The sequence below is a fragment of the Hyalella azteca genome, unplaced genomic scaffold (genome assembly GCF_000764305.2).
Source record: "Hyalella azteca isolate HAZT.00-mixed unplaced genomic scaffold, Hazt_2.0.2 contig11415, whole genome shotgun sequence".
Taxonomy (NCBI): Eukaryota; Metazoa; Arthropoda; class Malacostraca; order Amphipoda; family Hyalellidae; genus Hyalella; species Hyalella azteca.
Window position 1 is genome coordinate 447,364 of NW_025941414.1, and position 23,236 is coordinate 470,599.

Below are 23,236 nucleotides of genomic sequence, written 5' to 3' on the forward strand. Positions count from 1 at the left end.
TTGTCCATGAATGTTCAAAAAATGTAACTCAGTACTCACTGCAGTCAGTGACAGAGAGCGCATTTTCTCGTCGACGAAAACGTGAAGTCACGCAAGGACATACAGACGGACAGACGGACGGACAGACGGACATGGCGAGCACAATAGTGCATTTTTTCATAACTGAGAAAATGTACAAAAAATTTGCTTACATTAGAAGCAGTTGCCTCATGAAGTCTCCTGATTCAAATACGACATCGTAGTATGTTACGTGGGGAGAAGAAACATATATGTTGTGTGGATGGATTAGCTTACAATAGTATTGTTTCAATTAATGTTACAAAATAATTATTTTTCTGTTGTAGAGGAAATAGATTTATTGCTGATTTTTAAGTTGCAACGTATTAGGGTTAGGATTTTGATTTTGTCATTTGTAGTTTTCAATCACCTTAGCCGTGACCTCCAGCAACATTGCGTTTTACCTGATATTGTGTCTTGTGTTCTTGCCGTGGAGGTACGTTAATCGATAGCTCTGTGATTATATTTGTGTTTGTTCAATTTTAGAAGTGAATAGTTTCGTGTTATTGATTATTTGTGCTTGTTAATTTGTTTGTTTATTATATATTCATTCTCTAGTTAGTTATATCAAGCGTTATTTTTGTTCTATTTCAGGAAGGCCTCGATGTTCGAACTTGATACATGAGCCCAAGTTATGAACTCTATATTTGGACGTGATTAGTGAAGTGAAAGTGAATGAACGCACGATCAAAGTCAGGTTAGGATTAGGGTGTTAGGTTTGTTGTGTTTTGTTTCTATTTATTCATTTTTAACTATATTTACTTGAAACTGTTTATTCATTGAAAAAAATCCTTGCCCTTGAAAAGTTTATTAAAGTCTTAAAGAACGATCACGTGCTATGTGTCGGGGAGACGTTAGTTTGACAAGAGATAGTCCCCCAACACTGTGAAACTCAATAAATTTTTAACTTTACAATTAGACATTTCAGGCACAACTTCTGCATTAATCACTATTCCCACTCACTTCTTCTGGTGTTCGGTCAACTTTATAAAATACACAACGTGTCCGTTACCGAAAAAATGCACGTTACTCCCGAGGGAATTGTTTTGCTACTGGCGTAGAGACGACTGCTTTATCAACTTAAATTAGACAACACTTAATGTGCACATGAGTACGCTTGCAGGTGTGTTCTTACAAAGACCATGTTTATACAAAGACCATGTTTAAACAAAGACCATGTTTAAACAAAGGCCTTTTGTTATTTAAAATGTCGGAAAGTTACATTATCTTGTAAATGCAAAAAAAATAAATACAGTGTAACATAAATGGCAACGATGATATTGTAAGTTAACCCATCCACACAACAAATATGCTTCTCCTCTCCACCTAATACCATCTAATATTATACGATGCGCGGTATTGCCTTGACGTACATCGTAACATTATTAAAACTATGTAAATTAGTGCATAGTACATTAGATTAGTAGATTAGTATCATTTGTGCACATGCAAACGCTGCGTGTTTTCTTCAAAAGTCCTTCAGAGCCCTTTTGCTATTCAAAATGTTGGAGAAGCGCTATATTCTCTTGTGAATGCAGCATAACAAAATATATAGCAAAAACATACGAATAAAATGTAATAAGTAATAATGGATATCTGCTTATATTTTTATTACAATTTGTTAGGTGACATGCCAGCAAACGCTATGGAAACTAAATAGAGTTTTACAAGTACCAGATGGATACTTCTGTCATTTCTTCTCATTAGAGATCAGAAATACTGCTCGATATTTGAGCAGAATAAATTTATTGTCAGGCAAGTTTTAGGATACGACTGCCAGATTTATACGTTTAAATATTTGCGTCAAAAAATTACTTTTTAAAGATAACACTTCTAAAGAATACAGTGTCTCCGATGTTACGCATTTACAATGAATTTCTAAATTTATTTACATATATTAAAAAAATTAATTTCTAAATTTTTTAATATATGAAAAAATTAAATTTTCATAATTACTTAATGTGTCAATTGATTCATGCATTAACCCCAACTTTACGCAAATGTGCGAAATTTCAGGTCGATTGGACAGGTAGAAGTGTGTTGAATATCGATTATAAGATTTGTAGGTGACAAAATTATTTTTTCAATTATTTTTTTTCAATTTTTAAAATTATAAGTTCGGTCAATTGATTCATGCATTGTCCCCGACTTTACGCAAGTGTGCAAAATTTCAGATCGATTGGAGCGGTAGAAGTGTGTTTAAGATTATTAGACTTGTAGCAGACAGGCAAACAACAAGAAGTGAAGTTAAAGAGAAGTGTTGTAAAAATTAAAGTCGTTTAATAATCACGCCCTAACGTCGGCGTTGAATCTAAATGGATACTGAACAATAGGCTTCTCCTATTTGTTGGACTAAGTTTACATGAATTGGATTTCACGGCAATTATTTATCCACAGTGAATTTCTTAACGCAGACGATTTTCCTCGCCTGAAGTGTTAAGAAATCACATGATGAAATATTTAAAATCCCAAATTAATGCTCTACAAATTTTGAACGGCGAAAAAATTCTCAAATACGAATGACAGCTAAAAATTTGAAGTTCAATAAAAAGCCTGAAAAATTACCACCTAACGAGGCTATTCCCCCCCCCCCTTCTTTTTCCCATGTAAACAACTCAAAGTTTAGAGAGTTTACCAATTAATTATAAAATATTTATAGATATTACACGATTTTTTATCTCATAAAATATGCCAGTAGCTCGCGTCAGTTCGCAACCTTAACAATACATCACAATCGTTGAAGAATGAAGTTTTAAGCGAGTTGGGGATAATATTCTTCATGTTAACAGGCCAGTCTTTTCCATGTGTTTCGTTTCAGAATTAATTGATCAAATAGGTAAATATTTTGGAGTAGATATATTCATGTCAGAAACTTTTGATTTACCTTATGAGTTTTTTCTAGTGCTTAGTGCTTTTTCTAAAAAGAAACTGAATTTTTTAACATTTTAAACACCTGTCAACCCTCGAACGACGTCCCTTCCAAAGTTTATTGGAAGTTTTGCGGTTTTACTGCCATTCACTGCTTGGAAATTTAAACCAAACCTGTATCACCTTATCTCGCTAATTTTTTATTTATAAAATTGAACTTTCGTGCTCAATTTAGGATTTAAATCCTGTAAAAGAATTCTCTGACCTAAGATTTATTTTCAATATTCGAAAACTTTCAGTATTTTTTAACAAGTTAATGCCGTAGAACCAGAATTCAGAGAGTTTTACAAGTATTGCAATCAAATTGAATGATTGCCAAAGAAATTTAAAAAAAACGGAAAACTTCATTAACAAAAATGAAAACTGGCACAGCTCAAACAAACTGGCACTTAAAGAGCGATGACGGCAGTGAATGGCAGTATTGCGGAAATGACAGCTCCAATCACTGTCGGCTTTAGTAGAAATTGTCAACTGGGTATAAAGCTTGAAAATGGCCGAAAAAATAGGCCACATACTAAGGTAATCATTAAACCAAATGCTAAGATAATCAAGATGATTGATGAACATAGTTATTGATACTTATAGAGTGCGGATATTACTTGTACGATCTGGCAATCATCAAATTTCCAAATAAGAAGAAAACAACACCTGCGCCGCTCATATTTGGACAACTGTTGTTCACCAGATTACAAAGTTCAGCTTTCGCCAGTAGTCGAGAAATTTCGTCAGGGGTGACTTGTGTCTTCACTCTCACTGACCAATAAAAAATTAAACAGAGATTATCGAGTAATATAGAAAGGTCATTATTGCAATTAGTTATGAATTCGTGGGAATTTCCGAAACATATCCATTTTCTCAAAGGCTTATAATATTTGAAAGGCTAAGGATGATTTAATTCTACTGCTGAGAGGAGAAAATATTTCCGCCCAGCTCTGGCGTTGATTTTTCCACGTGACATTCAACTGTGTGGTACTCAGGATACGTGGTTTTATGTAGCAACTGTTCCTGGTTAAAAGGAAGTCAGTTTTTTTTAGAACTTCAAATCTTATTATGACCTGACTGTAATTATATATTATACAGACTATTCTTCCACTCATCATGAAATTTGTATTGAATTTATATAATTGTGCGAATTGCATATAACATAAAAAAATTCATACACAATTGAATGCCAAAATATGGCAACTGATAGAGAAATCGAGTTGTAAATGTTTTCAAATGTTTAAAAATTTTGTTTAATTGTACAGGCCCTGCTTACTACGTCTTGATAAATAAGATTAATATTTCCTTGTTGAAGGATCGTGTTACTTTATGATGATAAGACTGGTGTCTCTGAGCCTGTACAGCCGGGGAGCAAAAACGCTGCTGCTGCTGCTGGGAGTTGTGGTGTCAGCACTTCTGCTGCTCACGGTTGATCTCCAGGGTCAGCTATACGCAGATAGCCTGCACGGTATAGCATCAATTCATTGTTCTATGCCTGGTAGTGCCGAAATTATTATTAATTCTGTGACTTTACCTCTTTAACTATACTTTAATTAGGCAATATTTTATTTATGAAGCTGGAAAAGATTAAAATTTCTGAAGCTGGAAACGATTGTCTACGTATATATATATGTTTTTGTTGGTACAGCCACACCAGATTTCTAATTCATTTGATGTTCGTATATCAGAGGGTTAGTTTACAGACTAATTAGACTAATTTAGGTTAGTTCATCAGTCGACCCACTGCTGAATCATAAAAAATGCCAGACCATGTTGTAAAATGCATCAATTAAGAAATATTTGAGAATGAATACAGTAATTTAATTTTTTTGTCAGTTACAATAGAAAATTTCTAACTAATAAAATCGTTATCGAAATCCTGTATGATAACGAAAATTCTTCAATGTGATTTTCTTTCAGAATCACGCACAGACCTGGAAATCTCGCAGGAGCTAAAGATTATGCTCGTAGTGTGCAGCAGTGAGTATTGAATGTTCGTAAACTATCGAGTCCGCACATCAATTATTATACAAGCGTTTATCAATATTAATATTCATTTAATGTTGAATACATTTTACTCGTGCTAAATGTGTTATTCTAGTAGTTGACATTCTCATTTCACATTTAAAAGCATTTTTTATAAAAAGAGGAAGGCGTGTTTGTTGTAGGGTAAAGTAGACTGGAAACGGAAAAAAAATTTTGTATATTGTGTTGAAATTCCAACAATTATATATAGGGAATCTGTTCCAGTTGTAAGTTCTAACCAGATTACGCTCTATTCTGCTGTAATAGTTGGCAAACGATGCAATAATGCTGAGAAATTAAAAGAAATAAAATCTTAGAAAATATTCTTTATTTCATGTCGCCAAAATTTTGTGTGCGATCGTTGATGATCGCTAATACATCAAATTATTTCTAAAAGGCTCCTCAACGACCCTGCTGGACTCGACGGACCGGCAGCTACAGCAAGCTAAGGTGGCCATCAAAGCTGCAATTTTTCTATCTCACCGGCGCATTAGGTGAGGTCTCATGAGTAGCTACACATTAGTTTCTCTTTTCACGTTAAAAAATCACTGACGATCAGTATTAGTTTTATGTAATCTTAACAGTTGTCCCCCTGTGTAAACCTACCGCATCAAGCGAACGTTCGAAATCCCACAAGCCACAACACAGTTGAGCGCGGATTGCAGCAATGAATTGTATGGGCCAACGTGGAAGATTTTCTCAACTTCAACACAATATTTGCATATTTCTGATAAATTCGAAATTTATCATTTCATCTCCAAATTTATTTGAAGAAAGAGGAAATTTTTCTAGACCCCTCTAATGTAGTAATTTTAGTCTCAAAACTCTAAGTATAACACTTATAGATGGAATGATGTATTTGATTCTCAGGTTCCTTATCGTGAGCGACTCGCAAGCCATCTTTGCCGAGCTCGTCGCATCCACTGAGGCCTGGCCGAAGGCCAACAGAGAGAGAAGCTCATTCCAGGTGAGATTTCGTGTTCCAAAATTAAGAACCCATAGTTATGCGAGTTTCGGCAATATCGATTCCACTTGTTGCAAAACTGCTTTTTCTCATTGAGCTGCCGCAATTCTGTAATATGTAGGTTCCCCAAGTTCCCATTTCGGATATTCTCCCTATTTAATAAAAATGTATATCCGGAAAAAATAATATTATGACTTCACATGATAAAAGTCTGAAACGTGAGTATTCGATACACTTTAAAAAAGATACTCGTATACGGTATAAAATGTTGGAAGAAAGTACGAAAAAAATGCAAATAACAGTTAACGTTCAGAAATATTACGGGAAATTTATGTATCAGGTTTTGCAGAACTGAATATTAATGGTTTAGTCCAGGACATTAATTATTATGTATCCTGCTAATGGTCGGAAAAGCTAGCACGTATTGAAAAAGCACGAAACGAATATACATTTAAAAATTAGCAATAATTGTAGTTTGAAAAGAGGCTCTTTACAGTGGTAGTTTTAACAGTGGTAGATTAACATCTGGTATCCCTGGTTTCCTTGGTATTTGTTTCGGACGTAGCAGTCCCAGGCCACGATGGATCGCCGCGTCTGATTATCGCGTATCCGCTCTCATCTGGTGAAATGTTATAGATGAAATCCTTCCGTAAATATTGCACAGATGTTCCATACACGAGAAATACTACAGACTTATTCCATGAACTATGGAAGACATTCAGTTACTTACGTGCATGCTTATAGCAGAATGAAGTGGATGGAAACTTAGGTAACGTACGTGAAGGTGTTCACAGGTTAGAACAAAATCTGTTGGCGAAATTCGCTTAGAAACCTAGAAAAGCGTTTTTTCTTCTCATTTCAATTTAAATGTGGTTATTAGCACCTTTTTTTAGCTAGATTTGCCTGATTCGTCACCATGGTAAGATGACAGTGTATCGGATTTGAACGATCGGCGAGCTTATTGAGTGTTCGGACTTCACAAAATATTCATCATAGCTTCCCTGTTATGAAATTTTTTTTAATACAATTTCGCAAGAATCTTCAAAAATTTAGTCAAATGACCTTCCAGTCATTGCTGCTCATGGGCAAGACCTAAATCCTGACGAATAATGAACATCAGCAGATGCGATGGTTTGAACGCTCAAAAGTCCCTATCGCCCGCAGTTCCATTAGAGCGGCCAAATACTGCCAGAATTTTATTGAGTATTATTTAATTTAGCAAATCCTGCTGCACCTTAGAGAAACAATTGACATGCAAGAGAATCTATTGAATAATTTATCTTTTTCATGTTTAAACACTTGCAGTTCGTGGCCTCGTGGTACCCGCCGGAGCACGAGGACATGAGAGGCCTCTTCCGCCCCTGCGCGTCTCAGCGACTCTTCCTGCTGCGCCTGCTGCCGGAGGAGTCCGCCGTCCTCTACATGGACAGCGATGTCATCTTCCTGCGCCCGCCTGAAGAACTCTGGAAAATTTTCAATGAGTTCAATGAGGAACAATTTGCTGCAGCTGCAGCTATCAATGGACCTTACAATCACATTCCAAAGGTGAGATAAATAACATTGAAAAGAACATGAGAATTGCTACAGGTCGGATCTACAACGGTTGTGCTCTCGGAACCATATAATCTCATACCATGGGCGAAATGAAAGAGCAAGATTTTCAGATTTGATATTTATGATGCATCCGAAAAAAGCTGTTTTTATCATGAAGGTTTACGTACAGAAAATGTGAATTGATGTAGAGTTTTAGTTGTTCCACTTGGAGAACCATCAAGAAACCTGTACTTAAGAATGAACCTTAAGGAACATATCGGGGTGAAATCTATTCGAGTATCTCGCGATAAATTATAGATAATCTGTGGAAGAAGAAATTAATAACATAAGGTCACTAGCCGGGCTAGGCAGTCTCTATAAATATTTTTCTATAGCCAGAAAAAAAACGTTTTGTCGAACTATAATAGGATGTGCGTAATGAAAATATAGCGAATACCGTAAAATAAAATACTAATGCCACATTTCACTCGTTGCTTCTGAAGCATAAGTTTAATTCGGCCATGAATGCTATTAAAATATAATGAAGCTTGAGAATCGTTTACAAGGTGAATAATAATCTATTTCACGTCGCACAGGAAGTGCGTTACAGCGATGTGGGGTTCAACGCGGGTTTGATGTTGTATAACCTCACCCGCATGAGGCAGTTCCCGGCAGGCTGGGAGGACCAAGTGCTCAACATCACGGCCGAGTACCGCAGTATATTTCTGTACGGCGATCAAGATATACTCAACATCTTTTTCGGAAAGGTGAAATTCAAAGTTCGTTTGTTTCTCCAAGGTATTAAATCCCCATCTGATCTTTTATGCGCACGTTGAACGATGTCTAAGCTTACAGAAGATGAGTGTAGTGCTGTTTACTTTAATTGAAAAAACATTGCCTGGACATTTTACGGTAAATCAAGCATAATTGATAATCACAGCACGGATCCTTTTATCGAAATTTCAGACGTTGAAGTCAAACATTAACGATGTTTATAATATTTGGCCTGGAACATATTATGAACGGGCTCATGTTACCTCTACAAAGTTCGACGACACTCACGAGATGTTCTTTGTCCACAGTTCAGGTCTCACTTTCATGCTCTAGGATGTGAGTGGAACTTACGACCTGCGTACTGTCAACTGCACTTCATACACACCTGCCCTACACTGATGAGGGCTGGTGGCAAGATAGTGCATGGTGTTTCTGGGTCTTTCTATACCCCCGGCAAATTCATGGTGATTATTAGCCTTACTCCACTACAAATCAAACACATAATTATATAGTCAATACTCTATTGTCTGCAAAACTTGGCATATAATCGAAACTTAATAAAGAATTAAAAATCAGCAATGTATCAAATTTTACTTTGATTTTATTATCGAGAGTTTCAATCAGGAGTGCAGGCAATATTTGCAGAAGAAAGTACGTCAAATGGCAATAGTGCAATCATGTCAAATGACCAATCAGTGGAATGCAATTAGGTTTAAGGGTCAATACTTGTTGTCTGCTAGAGTGGTTTTGAAAGCATATTAATATTTTTTAGTGGATATCATATGAGGCCACTGCTTTCATGTACAAGGACTCCGGCCTGTGTCTGAAAAACGTGCGTCAGACATTGGTGAGCTATCGAAAAACTATAATTCGCAGACTCTAACTATGTATTTGCTTCGATAAATCGGTAATTTTTATTGTTGAGAATTATAGAGGGTTTATTAACGTCCTTGGGATCTGAAGCAACAGTATTGTACTAGTTTCATTGCTAGAAACAGTGACCAGACAATATGAAATTACAGTTCGATATCTGGCAAACTAAACATAATTTCTTTTTTGTCCAGCTTAGTGTCTTGTGATGTTGTAATTAAAAATCGTACACCAAGAAATTACGAAAACATTTCCAGAAATCGCAATAATTATATGAATATATTATTCTTATTTGCTGTTAAATAGAGTAAGACGCTTCATATGTTCTATTACATCCAGGCTTTCTTCAAATCATGGGAGGCCCTGAACATGACGCAGCCCCTCGCTGGGTTCCAGGCAGAATTGCGGAAAAATTTGGCCGCTGCAACACAAAAAGATGTCCGCAAGTGTCGGGAGCGGGAGTACGTCGACCGAATTCTCTCGCAGCAACTAATTTCCGGGAATAATAATTAGCCAACAAATGTTCGGCGTTTGTGTGTTCCAAATGAAATTTTTTCTGATGCTAAATCTGCTTCACGTTGCACTTTTTGATGATGGGCTAATAGTCTGAAATTTTTTAGAATTTTTCCATTTTTGCAAAAACTAGGAATTTTTTTGCTTCTGTTTCTTCGATTTTTTAGACAAGGTAACATACCAATGAATAGCATATTCATCTCGAACGAAAAACGCTTTATAAGTATCGAATTAATTTGGTAAATTTCTCCTGCCTATTAAATTCAAGAACATCATGACGAATATTTAACTTTTGAGTGTCAGATCCCATTATTCTTGACTGATTGTGGAAGAGTTAAAATATCTAAGATAAGTTAAGCTGCCGAGGATAGTGTGAAGCCGGAGACGGAAGGCTGCGTATCATAGCGACCGTGGATCAGCCAACCTATAGGATCAGGTCCTGGACCTGAGCTCACGAACCAAGTTAAAAAAATGTATTTATAGAAAAGTTCCGTCTTTTGATGTCGTTGGAAACATGAACAAACACATACCATAACCTCCGCATTAGATTTCTTACGAATTCTTTCCCCGGGGTATTTGAAGTAAATATCATTATTGAGAAATCTTTGAACCAGCAAACAATTCAGCGTTAAATAATAAAAGTTTCTACTACTTGTTTTCCTTGCAATTTAACTCTGATAAAGAGTATTACAATTTTTCATACATCTGCTCATCTCAAATTAATCATATTTTGCTATAGCTGCATGAAACAAGCTCTGATATCTATCAAAAGAGGCGCTCTAAATATCCTGACCATAGACTCAAACATTTTAACTGAGAAGTTTTGCTATATAGAAGCCTAAAAGAGTTACTAAACGATCAATTAAACGATTAAATCAACCGATTAACGCGTGTTTTAATAATTAAGTTCAATCAGGCTTTCAATTTTTTGACCCAAAGCTCCTTCACAGAAATGGACCCGTGCACATCTGTTGATAGCTTCAAAGATTTCGGCATTTTCAACGCTTCTACGATTTTATCTATCTTGTTTCTCTTGACTAATAATTTTGTTTCGGTTTCTGTACTTTTTTCATTTGTGATAAAATATTCTTTAATCTTCCCATAATTCCTGCCAATTGCCGAAAAATTCGATTAAAAACTTAAAATTCCCGATGGCAGCTTTCTGGAAGTCCATATTTAGTGAGAGTGGACGCCAAGGTTTCTATCTGGTGACTGCATGGCGTAATTTACCAGCTCCCAGTAATGAAACTAATAAAATAATGTTCCGTCATTTCTCAAGGATACCTAATTTTTTTTCCAATTCTCAACAATAATTAAAGTTTTATTGAGATTTGAGATGACATGAATAGCCTCTTCCGCCCCTGCGCGACTCTTCCTACTGCGCCTGCTGCCGGAGGAGTCCGCCGTCCTCTACATGGACAGCGATGTCATCTTCCTGCGCCCGCCTGAAGAACTCTGGCAAATTCTCGAAATTTTCCGCGAACGGCATTTTGCCGCAATGATCCATGGACCTAATGATCATTTCCCGGGCGTGGACTTAATTATCGGTAAATTCAGATTAAGGATGGCATTATATTCTCGGGGCTCACTTACAGAATTCTAAAAAAAAACACTGAATTTTAATAAATTAGTCTCAGTGAAAAATATTTTATTTTAGAACAATCCTGACGTGACAACGTTTAAAATCTGTTTCTACATTGATTACAAAACGCAGGGCATACGGTACAGTAATATGGAGTTCAACGCAGGTTTAATATCTCTTAACCTCACTCGAAAGAGGCAGTTCCAGGCAGGCTGAAGACCAAGCGCTCAACATCACTGCCGAGTACCGCACTACATTTCTGTTAGTGTAGTGCATTTTTTAACATTTTTTTGGCAGGTCCATTCCGCGTCTTACCAATCGCCTAACCATTTTGAGACCTCTTTATCAGTTTGCAATAGTAAAAGGATTTATTTATACATAATGTGTGAGCCAAAAATTACCTTCAATGGCATTAGCTGGAGAAAAAGCATAAAAAGATCTATGGATATACGAGTATTGCTGAGGATAGAGTTAGACTAGATAGAGTTACCAGTTATATTAATTTCCTTATTCATTGTTTTTCACCTGTTTTATACCAAAAATGTGCATAAAACGGTAAAAAATACAAAAACTCACTTACAGTAAAAATAATTGGATTGTAAGGTACAAAAAAGTCATTTTTCATACAAAGTTCAAAAACGTTAGTCCAACAATTTTTTTTTTCGACGAGTGCCTCAAATTCAAATAAGCTGAGAAATTTGCCACAGCTTTTCTGTCCATTATATTTATCAAACATGAATTTAGTGACAGCGAAGTCTTCAGATTTCAACTGAATTTGTGTTTCTTTATCATTTGGCCAGTGAACAGGTAAATGCTTACTATTACTTTTTCTGGTAATATTTCTTCCAGATAATAAAAGGTTTAGCTTCGCACATTAGACTCTAATATCCTCTCAACATTATCTCGATCTGGAATAGAGTTTCAGTTTTTAGTTTTTCTTCTTCGAAAGCTGTCATGAAATTATAAAATAGCATATCTAGTAATTAACAAATGTAACAGCCTTAATACACCAAAAATACTTGAAAAATTGACAATATAATCTTATAACACACCTACCTTTAAACTCTTTGATAACGATAGTTCAAATGTGAAAGTTTAGTGTAAACTGTAAACGAATTCCACAACTTTTTCACTTTGACAATGGAGCAGGCTTGGAGTGGTCGAAAAATATGGAACTAAACCCGAACATCCTGAACAATCAAGTTACTAACTATCGAGTGACGCATGAACTAGGTCGATAACTAATCACCCATAAATATATCGATAGCACAACATCGATAAATAATCACACCATATAGCACAACAAACCCCTTTTGATTTTGAGCCAATGTTACACTCAAAAAAGCTAATATTACCCCAGCTGACGGTATTAAATCTACTCGAGGCTGTTTACAAGATAGAGGAACCTAGGTGATTCAAAACTATATAAGTATAATAACTCTTTTATTTACTTAAATTCAGTTCACTAAATTTGTTTAAGAACATTTATCCTTTCCAGCCTCAGATACAAAGTTTATTAAGGCATAATAGTGTTAACGTCCGTGCTAATATTTTCATAATAAATTAGCTGCTGGGAGAGAATTCGGTCGATGTAATCCCGTCCGACACACCCAAATGTGTCTGTTCGGTTTACAGCGGCCACATTATTCTTCAGTTCTGCCTGGAACGCAGCAATGGACTGCGTCATGTTCAGGGCCTCCCATGATTTATAGAATACCTGAAATAATAATAAATATGATGCTAAGTTTGACTGGCAAGTCTTAAAAATCTGAAACAAACGCGTTAATTATTTAAATATGTCGTCAAGCACGTGCAAATAATAGCGTCCTTTGATTATTGCTTATTCGTGGCACACTGCCTCCTTAAATTTAAAATAAAATATTGAATTATAACAATACAAAAAACAGTCATAACATCAGACTCCCAGTATCTTTGCGTGCAATTACGGAAGTAAAGATGCTTATTTTCAGCCTATAGATCCTCTCCCAGGTACCAATCCATTTACATTTTGGATGCAAACTGCCCAATAAATCCAAGTGCAGAGATGCTGTTATCCATTTCATTCATGACAAAATTATTCGCAAATTGACATTTATTTATTTCCTCGATTTGACATCATCAAACTTCAAATGGATACTTTTAATGCACATAAATACATTGAACATTTATGCAAATGATTTATGCAATGCTTCAGCTCGCCTTGAATTTTCCTGGCAAATGAAAAGATGCCGCTGTTCCGTGAACCGCCTTGGCACCAGCCTTCAACATTTCAGGGCAGTGGCGAATGAAGTTCGATTGGCAGTAAAAACTTCGTAAGTTCCATTCACATCCCAAGGGATAAAAGTGAGACCTGAACTGTAAAGAATGCAAGTGAAAGTGTCGTCATACTTATTAATGTGAAAGGGCGGAAATACTTCCAGAATGCATGCCAGTAATGTTCACGCACTTTACATATTTAAATACATATTTACTACTTATTTGTATAACTCATTGGATTTTCTTGCACCCATCCCTCCCGTAACAGCGCCTAGCTACAACAAAATTGTAGAAATGGAGGGAGGCTTTGCAGCTCCATGAGCATTGTCAAGCCTTAATTATAGGCAACTTATGTTGGGAAACTTATGTTTATGTTCGGCAAGTGGCAAATGTACAATCTTTTCGGTAATAGATCTATAATTGATATCAGTATAACACATAAACTCACACTCGTAATTCATTCACAATATCGGTAGGTCAATTGTCGTTAACTATGGAAATCTTTCTATCGGCATACGTTATAAAACTTGATGCTTTAAATTACGAATAGATATTATTTTATTTAGTTTTACCTTGCCGAAGAAAATGTTGAGTATATCTTGATCACCTAATTTGAATATACTGCGGTACTCGGCAGTGATGTTGATCACTTGGTCCTCCCAGCCTGCCGGGAACTGCCTCATGCGGGTGAGGTTATACAACATCAAACCTGAGTTAAATCCATCATCGCTGTACCGCACGTCCTGTGTGTTGTGAAAAGATAAAATAATTATATATTATATATTTAAAATAAATTTTGTATTCAAATTTAAAGTGCGAGATAAATCTCTCGTTTCATTTTTGTTCAGAATCATATGCATATTTTTCAATATCCGATGCTCTGATTTGTGAGTAGCGTTATGCAAAATGAGCGTCAGCATACGTATAAATGACGTACGTCATGTAACTTCTATATCCGTGTTGCATGAGGAGTCGCAATGCAGAGGAGTCGCTCCAGCTAGTTCAGCCTGGGACTGCTACGTCCGAAACACATAATAAGGAAACCAAGGTGCGAAGATTTCAGTGTAAAACAAGAAGTTTCTGTGCTGTCACAAAATAACGCGAATTCCAGATCTGCCATATATAATTCATAAATACTTATTCCTACATGTTGATTTAATTCACCTTTGGTAAGTAATGGTAGCCAGCGACATAGACAGCAGCCGCGGCAAACTGCTTCTCATCAAACTCGTTGAAAATTTGCCAGAGCTCTTCAGGCGGGCGCAGGAAGATGACATCGCTGTCCATGTAGAGGACGGCGGACTCCTCCGGCAGCAGGCGCAGCAGGAAGAGTCGCTGAGACGCGCAGGGGCGGAAGAGGCCTCTCATGTCCTCACAAGTGTTCGGTTATGATGTATATAATTTGTCCATTACAGCTTCTCCGTATTTCATTACCGTTGCAGTGGTATAACTTGATAATTTGCTGGTATGTTTCGTCTAACAAAAGGCATCAATACAGTTGCTTCTCAAGGCGAACTGCTAAATATGAACGGAGAATTAAACCTGATTAAACCTGGATCAAACCTGTTTGTCAATATTTTTTCTCATCTTTTACGTTTAAATGTAGTGAAGAGAGCGCACTGAAATGAATTATTCACCAACGGTAAATAACGTTGAATTGAAATACAAAACCTCACCTGGAACGAGGTTTTCTCTCTGTAGGCCGTTGGCCAGGCCTCGGTGGCAGCGACGAGCTCGTCGAAGATGGCTTGCGAGTTGCTCACGACCAGGAACCTGAGGACCATTCAATCGTCCCTGAGTCAGCGCCGTACAATTATTGGGACTCGATAAGTGTTTTACTCCAAATTTTGGCACTATATAAAGTGAAAGAATGAGATTCCTTAGCTCCAAAGGAAAGATTAACAATGAATATAACAAATCCTGCAAATAAGGTGATGTAAGTTTGAAGAAATGTTCCTTGCTCGTGCAGCACAGAGTTATCAACAAGATATTTTTTAATGAGTTACTCGTCCATATATCGTCGATCATGATTGTATAATTAAATGTTGTCAATGACAAAACACGCTGAAGAGAAAGATGCAACTCATTCACTTCACTCAGACTTACCTTATACGCCGGCGTGACAGAAAAACTGCCGCTTTCATGGACACTTTGGCTTGCTGTAACTGCCTGTCAGATGAGTCCAGTAGAGCCTTTGAGTCGCCTGATGAAGAAAATTTCATGTTCAGGCCATGCAGATCGATCAACTCGTAAATTTTCCGTCAGTCTTCTCTAGTTATATTCGTGAATCGTTCGGAACAATTTGTAGTCCATAGATTTGGAACAATTCTGATGATACAAAATATTTTGATACTATGAATTTGAAATGATTCTCTAAGTTTTATGGACTGTAACACAGTTGCAAACAATTGGGGCAATATAAGTCGTGATTGATTTGATAAGTTTATCACCGTTCATTTCTACATAATTTTAATCACTTGGACACGAGTATATTTTATGCCGTCCTGCATCAGTAGCAGAATGAAAACACAATAACAATTGTTTTTATAAGCAGAGTCTACTTTAATCTTGAGTGTATCAATATCAATTACAGGAAAATACGACGTCAATTAGCTTCAAGTTGAAACAAGGTTGATAAATCTGACTACACTATTGAAGATGAATTCTTTGATTCAGTATTGCACGAGCGTTCAATACTCACTGACGCACACCACAATCAGAATCTTCAACTCCTCCGATGTTTTCAGCTCATTGCGTGATTCTGATGAAAGAATTACACGTATATAGGCACAATCACATGTACATAGACACAATCATTAACACGTTATTTCGTTCCTAAAAAGTCTTTGACTTGCAGCTCCATTTAAATAATACTTGAATGAAGCATATACGCTATAGATACTGTTCTCCACATAATTGACTATTTTTGATTGCCAGGTACAAAATAACCTTGGTAATTTTTTCTACTTTATTTATAGGGAGATTCGTGAATAGTTGTACAATTATTTGCTGTACATGACCATTCCTAGCCTGATGCTCATCTTCTATCCTGTTCCAATTAGTCTGTGGTAATATCTGAATAACCACATAATTAATTGAATTCAGTTTTAGTAAGCTACATTATATCAGGACAAAGTTACATTTGCATGGTCACACATCAAACAGCATATCAAGGCAATACTCTGCAGACCTGATGCGTAAAGCGGACGCTGGAGATCAACTCTGGGCAGCAGAAGCGTATACAAGGCAACCACCAACAGCAGCGCGGCTACAGCTCGCCGGCGCAGCGCCAGTTGCAACTTCTTCAACATGCCTCACGATGTCTCTAAACTGGATTTTGGTTTTTACCTAGAAATAAAATACATAATAAATGAGATGCTTGGAGATAAACTGAGCCAGTTTTATTGAAGCCATAAAATGATGTTTTCTGTAAAGATTCCTAAGTATGTTTCGTTATCGATATACCGAATTAATAGTATTTGGAGATTCGTTGAAAAGTTCACATTTTTCGAATGAGGAATGCAAAATACGCTTGTCTTTACCTCCATCATAGGAAGAAATGTTAACAAAACGTGAATTTCCTAATCGACATTTCAATAATGAAGAATTAATATCAGGGAATTCAATAACTCGCACAGAAGTTAACTTTGGGTTTGTAATTAATCAAACGATCACAGTTACTTCGAGTTAGAAAATACCCTGAGTGGTGCACAAACTCGGAAAACACAGCCCTGATATTCGTGAAACCCGCTACTAATATTGTTAGCCAAAATCCCGCTCCTATAATTTTACAATTAAAGTATTGTTCTTGTAAAAAGTACACGTTCGATCTTACACGTGTATGTACTATTGATGCTCAAAAGAGCAAGCGGCTTCGCAGTACCGTAAGTAGTCTATTTGGCATTTGCTACGAGGCAGGACCTCGTCCAACCTCGAAAAGGCAATGTATCAGTGCTTGAATGAATGAAAAGGCGATGATGAAAAAATGAAATGAAAAGGCGATGATGTCGGTGCTCCTTATAGAAAAATGGGAATCTTGCTTACAAAGTGAAAGTATGCTGATGTTATTCACAAATTCGGAAATCATTATCATTGCAAAAAAAATTGCAAAGATCTCTGGAGGGCGGGCGGACTGATCAGATCTTATCAGCCATCGTTCAAATCAGCGTGATCGTGAGCGAAGCTTACTGCCTCCTACTGCCTCCTTTCTTGGCTTTGCTTATTATTAAAGGATGGACTTGCTGGATCATAGGATGCATACTGGCGACACATCAATAACCTCACTGATGCCCTGCTCATAATTTTTTTCGCAAAAAAATAATTTGCAAGTACGAATTAAAATCAACGAACATGACTATCTAACTTTGAACCGAAGACAAATGGATGGTGCTCCATCAGTAAAGCTGACCCAGCATGGACAATCCATGCTCAGCAGAACTACAACACAAAATTCACCCACATCGAAAATTCGCCTACATCGAAAATTCATCCACAGCAGAAATTCATCAACAGCAAAAATCATGCACATAAAAATTTTATCCAAATCAAGAACCCTGCATCTAAAATTCATCTGCACCCAAAATTCACCTACAGCAGAAATTCATCTGCATCAAAAATTCACCTCAATAAAAAATGCACTTTCATCAAAAATTCGCTTCAGATTATTATCCACAAAGGGAAATCCACTTGATAGAAATCTCTAGAGCATTGACAGGATATCAAATGAAATTTTCATTCAATCTTCAAAGGCAAAATCATAAAGAATGAACACTTCTGTATGGGCAGGTTGAACAGCCTCCGTTAGCTCTACCACTTGCGGAATCAACTCCACTCAGACACGTGTCTGAGAATAAAAAACTCCACAATTGATAGCAACTCACGTGTCTGAACAGAACACTGAGAATCCACTGGCATGAAGAAACCTCCAGCACTCTTCACGCTGATCAGCCTGTTCTACTCGCAAGATCCACACTTCTTCTCAAATAAACTGAACGACTGTCTAAGATTCATTCAAAAGAGATAGGTAAGCCACAAGTCATCAATACAAAACTGATGAGCTCCGGAAGGTTGTGAGAAATTATAAATTTCTCACCGATTATTTCTGTAATTTCCAAGCTAAATATTATTTCCAAATAATATTCCATAATAATAAAGGTAATCTTGAATTATTTATTTCCGACGCAGTGCGGTTGCCTCTTGTCCAGCTTGTGCGGACAAGTCAATGTCCGAGACTGGGCGAACAAGCTCGTCAGATTTCTTAGATTCATTAAGCTGTTCCGAGCGGTGGTCGTCAATCTGTGATACTTGCGAACTTCAGTTTTTGTGCCGTCAACTAATCAGTGTCTCCAGAAGCTTCATACTCGTCAGTCATTAAGTATTTCTCTAACTTCCTATAAAACCTGATTCGCTGTCCCTTAGTTTGTGCGAATGCCGTGTCATTTTCCTTTTGTTTGGTTTGCAATACCTGTGCTTATTTTTACTCCTGTGGGAAGTTGGACACATATTTTAAGTGTATCATTTTAAACAAATTTATATCAAATTTCTATCAGATTAATATCTAATATATTTCAAATCTATAGCAAAGTTTAAGTTTATCTCAAATATATATCAAAGTTATTAAATATATGGTATGATAAATATATATAGCTAATCCCAGCAAATAATTTAAAATTGTTTCAAAGTATAATCAAAGTTTATTAAATATCGATAGTTCTATATCTGCATATAAGCTTAACATTATATTACTACAATAGCAAAGGAGTTTCCCAGACCTCAATACAAAATAGAAAATTTTGCGGTTCTTTGAATTTTACTGTATTAACAAAACGAATTTATTTAAATTCACGTTGCAAAATTTACATTTCTTGTGAAAAATTTACCCTTCGAAGATGAAGAAGCACTTAAATATGCTTACAATATTGAAACATTCACTAATATTTGATTAACACCATAAGCAAGGAAAATCGTAAATGCGCTTAAAATAAGATGTCACTTCTGTAGCTCATGCGAAGCTACTGGCACGCCATGGAAGCCGCGATCTAGTTAGATAGAACAGGTGCGCGGGATATTGATTTGGAATTATAAGTCACCCTGATACATATTAAAATCACACATTCAAAAAAGTAATGATACCAGATGATCGATCCTATCGGTGTAATGGCTCATAAAAAAATATTTTTCATTCTGCCTCTGTGAGAGACCAAAAAAATAATGAAGTTGTTTTTAGTCAGATTCTATCTTACAAATTTATTGAATTGAATATTTCAAGGTAGTCAATTGATGTTGAACTGTTTGATGGTTGATTCTTTTATGAATTTCAAACTCATTTTTTCTAGCCACTTCCCTTATGACGTAGAAGAAAATCCGGATCGGCTAATCCTGATGAAGTACGAAAGCTTTACCCACAAGAGGATCCAAAAGGATCGCTGATCTGCTACACGGGCCAAACAACCCTTTACCAATAACAATCTACATGAATTCTTAATTGCACACAACCTAAAGTATGTACAAATATTAAAACGATTTACCACGGATGAAAAGGTGTAGCAGATTAAGTCTAATACCAACAGAGCATCCACTTGACTCGCACTGTAATGTCCGAAACGAATGTTTTTTTAAAACACACACAAAAAAGGAGCTTGTGAATTTGTTCATGATCGCCATTCACATAAACATCAGAACCTCATTCATTAAAACATCATGAACCTAATTGCTTAGAACGCCTTGATCATCGTTCATTAGAACGTCATGAATATTATTCGTTAAACAAGAGGCCGCTTGCTCCAAATTATGCAGCTGTGGTCAACTGCATGCATGAGAGTTACTTTCTGAGAGTAACCCAGTTTCTCTTAATGATTAGTTAGATTTCGATGCAACATGAATTAAACCCACGCTGAATCCCACCTCGCTGTACGCACGTTCTGTTTGTTATGAAAGTCATTTGTATGTAACAGGTCATAGATTCCAAAGCTTCATTCTACCGCGAACATTTTACCTTTGATGTCCCACTTCAATTTTTGCTTCAGAAGCAACGAGCGAAATGTCATCAGCGCGTATGTTATTACTGTTTGGCAAATCATCGTATTCTGGTTTTAATTGAATATTTATAAGGACAACCGATTTCAGCTAGTGGTAACTTTCTTCGTCTCATGATCATTTTCATTGAAAATGTTATTATTCGAGTTTTTTTTAGATTTTACCGAAGACATAAACACTGGTATCTTGATGGTCGCGGAAGCATCACAGCCACGACTCTACCGATTGGCAGTCATGAGTACACTATCGTATGAAAGAATTAATTTCCACGGTCAGACCGTATTGCTAATGTATCATACGCATCCATTCAGTACAACGTACTTGCCCCTTGGTTCTCTTCTCGTATGTGCTTGTATGGTTCCACAAACTAACTGTAGTAGCCCAGAAATGCAGTAACTCTCATTTCCTCTTTATTGTTATTTTTGTCACCTTTAAGTACGAATGTGTCTCCAGGTCCGTCGTTACCTGCGGCCGCAGCAAACTGTTGCTCGTCAAACTCGCTGAAAATTTGCCAGAGTTCTTCAGGCGGGCGCAGGAAGATGACATCGCTGTCCATGTAGAGGACGGCGGACTCCTCCGGCAGCAGGACGAGTAGTTCAACCATTTCAGAATTTGTGTTTACCTGTGATAACTACGATGATTTGGCACTGAATTTCACTTAATTTGAGGAATTTATTTACTTCTTAACGCCGCCTTTCATTACGGGAAATGGCCGAAAGACCCGACGATACCTAAAATAATAATACTAAAGAATAAAGAAAGAGTAAATGAATTTCATACTATATTTTACAATTTTAATTGTTACAGTCAAATGAGTCAGCAAAGTGCATCGCTATTAGGACAGCGGTTGACTCATCTAAGTGGGTCATCCAGACCCATCAATTTCTCTCAGTGCAAATATCAAGAGTAAAAAAATCACATCTAACAAGCTAGAAATGAAACATTTCTTAGAAATATAATACTCATAACTTATTCCGCACCTCGTGACGAAGTGTAATGCATTAAAGACAATTTAGAGATTAAAAAACTATTGACAGTCGCCACACATTGCTTGGCTCGTTATTTTCGTTCCTATAAATCATTCATCATCTGCGTCACACAATGACGAAACAGTGAATTATTTCTCTCTATTCATTGTGTGGTTACCATAGAAATTAGGAATTGAAATCACTTTAAATCTCGTGGAATAGTTTTTATTTAAAAGAAACCCAACTGATGAGATGCAGAAATGAACGAATTTTGAGATCTGCTCAAAAAAATTTAAGATTCGTCTTTCACGAGAAAACGATAATTTTTTGGGTTAATTTGTTTATTGTAGAATTGTCTGACTATAACTCGGTGCAGGATGCATAATTTTAATCGTTTAAATGATTGTGCAAAATTCGCACGAAAACTATGGAAACGCGATTTACATTTCACTACAAAGTAAAATGAAAAAAATATTACAAGATTTAAACCAAGTTAGCTTTTTTTCATAATTGCATATACTGACGAAAAAAATTCTTAGACCTAAGTTAAAAGCAATTGTGCATCGTCTCCACGCTTAATTTTATACCAACTATCGATACCAAGCCTAAGAGAATTCACTTGGAACAAGTTGCTGTGAGAGAATCCGGTCAATGTATTCATGTTCTAGGCAACGTTTATCTTTTTGTGCTGTAGACAATTTTTTTCTCAAATTTGCCTGGAATTCATTTACGTGCTGCGTCATGTTCAGTTCTTGCCACGCTTTATAAAAAGCCTGAAAAGTACAGAAATGTTAACATCATGCTTGGTAGTTGTTAATAAATAACTGAATTATCACGGCAATATTCAATGTTTCTTTGTTGCGGGCTCATCACGATTCGCAATTGATAATAAATTTTACCACCCGTTAGAAAATTCTTTGTCATTACCACATTGAACAAAATGCGAGTGTTATTAATTACTTATTCTTCGCGGCCTACTAAAATGAGCATGAATTATGAATGAAAATATAAAACAATAATAAAATCAAACCTATAAAGAATAGAGTAGTCATTAGCATAATTATATCAAAGGAGAGTAGCCATCATTAATTTCAACATTTAGCTCCCCTCCAAATTTGCGTGCTAAGAAAGCGCAAATAATAAAATTTATGTAGGTTAATTTCGCAATAATATTATCAAAATTCTCTCAATTGCATGCCTCCATGTTAATTCTGAGAGGCCATTCTTTCAGTTAATAAATTTAGATGGGAAGTCTAAGCCTCTTCTTTCAAGGATCTTCGAATTTTCTTACAGTATTCGCCGTAAGCATTTCTCTGCTGAAGGTAACTCTTAATACAAGGCCTTCAAAGACGAATAACATTGATAACAGTTATTCCATCTGTATGGATTAGTGAAGCAGAGACCAATCCTTTGTTTTCTGACGATAAAAATATAATTAAGATACCATTGACGTCGACGACGTTTAATAGAACCCTAGACAAGTTTGAAACAGAAGGGAATATATGTAGTGCAAGAGTTAACATTTAGCTAGCCCACGGCCCTTGCATCACCAGCACATCGTGACGCGATGGGCCTTTACTTGAATAGGAATGCTTGAACACATCAGTAATTCCTTTAGAAAATATAATAAAAATATCGGCACCTACGTAATCTATAGGAATACCAAGTTTTCCTGCGCTATTGTGTCTACTGCATAATCAAGTTAAAAAAATATAACTCAGTACTTACTGCAGTGAGTGACAGAGAGCG

The 23,236-nt window shown here is 36.3% G+C and overlaps 2 protein-coding genes across 2 annotated transcripts in view; one reads left to right on the plus strand and one right to left on the minus strand.

The window, feature by feature from the left end:
- Positions 1-9,646, plus strand: part of LOC108666050 (glucoside xylosyltransferase 2-like) — a 44,241-nt gene extending 34,595 nt beyond the window's left edge. The window contains exons 6-9 of the mRNA XM_047882823.1: positions 7,262-7,501; positions 8,086-8,256; positions 8,572-8,727; positions 9,473-9,646. Of these exons, the coding sequence (XP_047738779.1) occupies positions 7,262-7,501; positions 8,086-8,256; positions 8,572-8,727; positions 9,473-9,646 (741 nt within the window). The remainder of the gene's footprint in view (positions 1-7,261; positions 7,502-8,085; positions 8,257-8,571; positions 8,728-9,472) is intronic.
- A 3,772-nt stretch (positions 9,647-13,418) lies between these two features.
- On the minus strand, positions 13,419-21,123 carry LOC125178618 (glucoside xylosyltransferase 2-like). Its single transcript, XM_047882824.1, has 7 exons — positions 20,985-21,123; positions 16,186-16,245; positions 15,591-15,687; positions 15,161-15,257; positions 14,649-14,855; positions 14,057-14,227; positions 13,419-13,583 (listed from the first exon to the last, which is right to left on the minus strand). The coding sequence occupies exons 1-7, from the start codon at positions 21,121-21,123 to the stop codon at positions 13,419-13,421; spliced, it is 936 nt and encodes a 311-aa protein (XP_047738780.1).
- Between the last annotated feature and the right edge of the window lie 2,113 nt (positions 21,124-23,236).

What these genes read in the sequence shown, in the direction of transcription:
- LOC125178618 (XM_047882824.1), bottom strand. Translation starts at nt 21,123, where the DNA reads ATGGTTGAACTACTCGTCCTGCTGCCGGAGGAGTCCGCCGTCCTCTAC. An exon ending in TCTGATTGTGGTGTGCGTCA is followed by an intron (nt 15,688 to 16,185) that starts GTGAGTATTGAA and finishes TTTCTTCATCAG; the next exon opens with GCGACTCAAAGGCTCTACTG. An exon ending in GCTACCATTACTTACCAAAG is followed by an intron (nt 14,228 to 14,648) that starts GTGAATTAAATC and finishes CACAACACACAG; the next exon opens with GACGTGCGGTACAGCGATGA.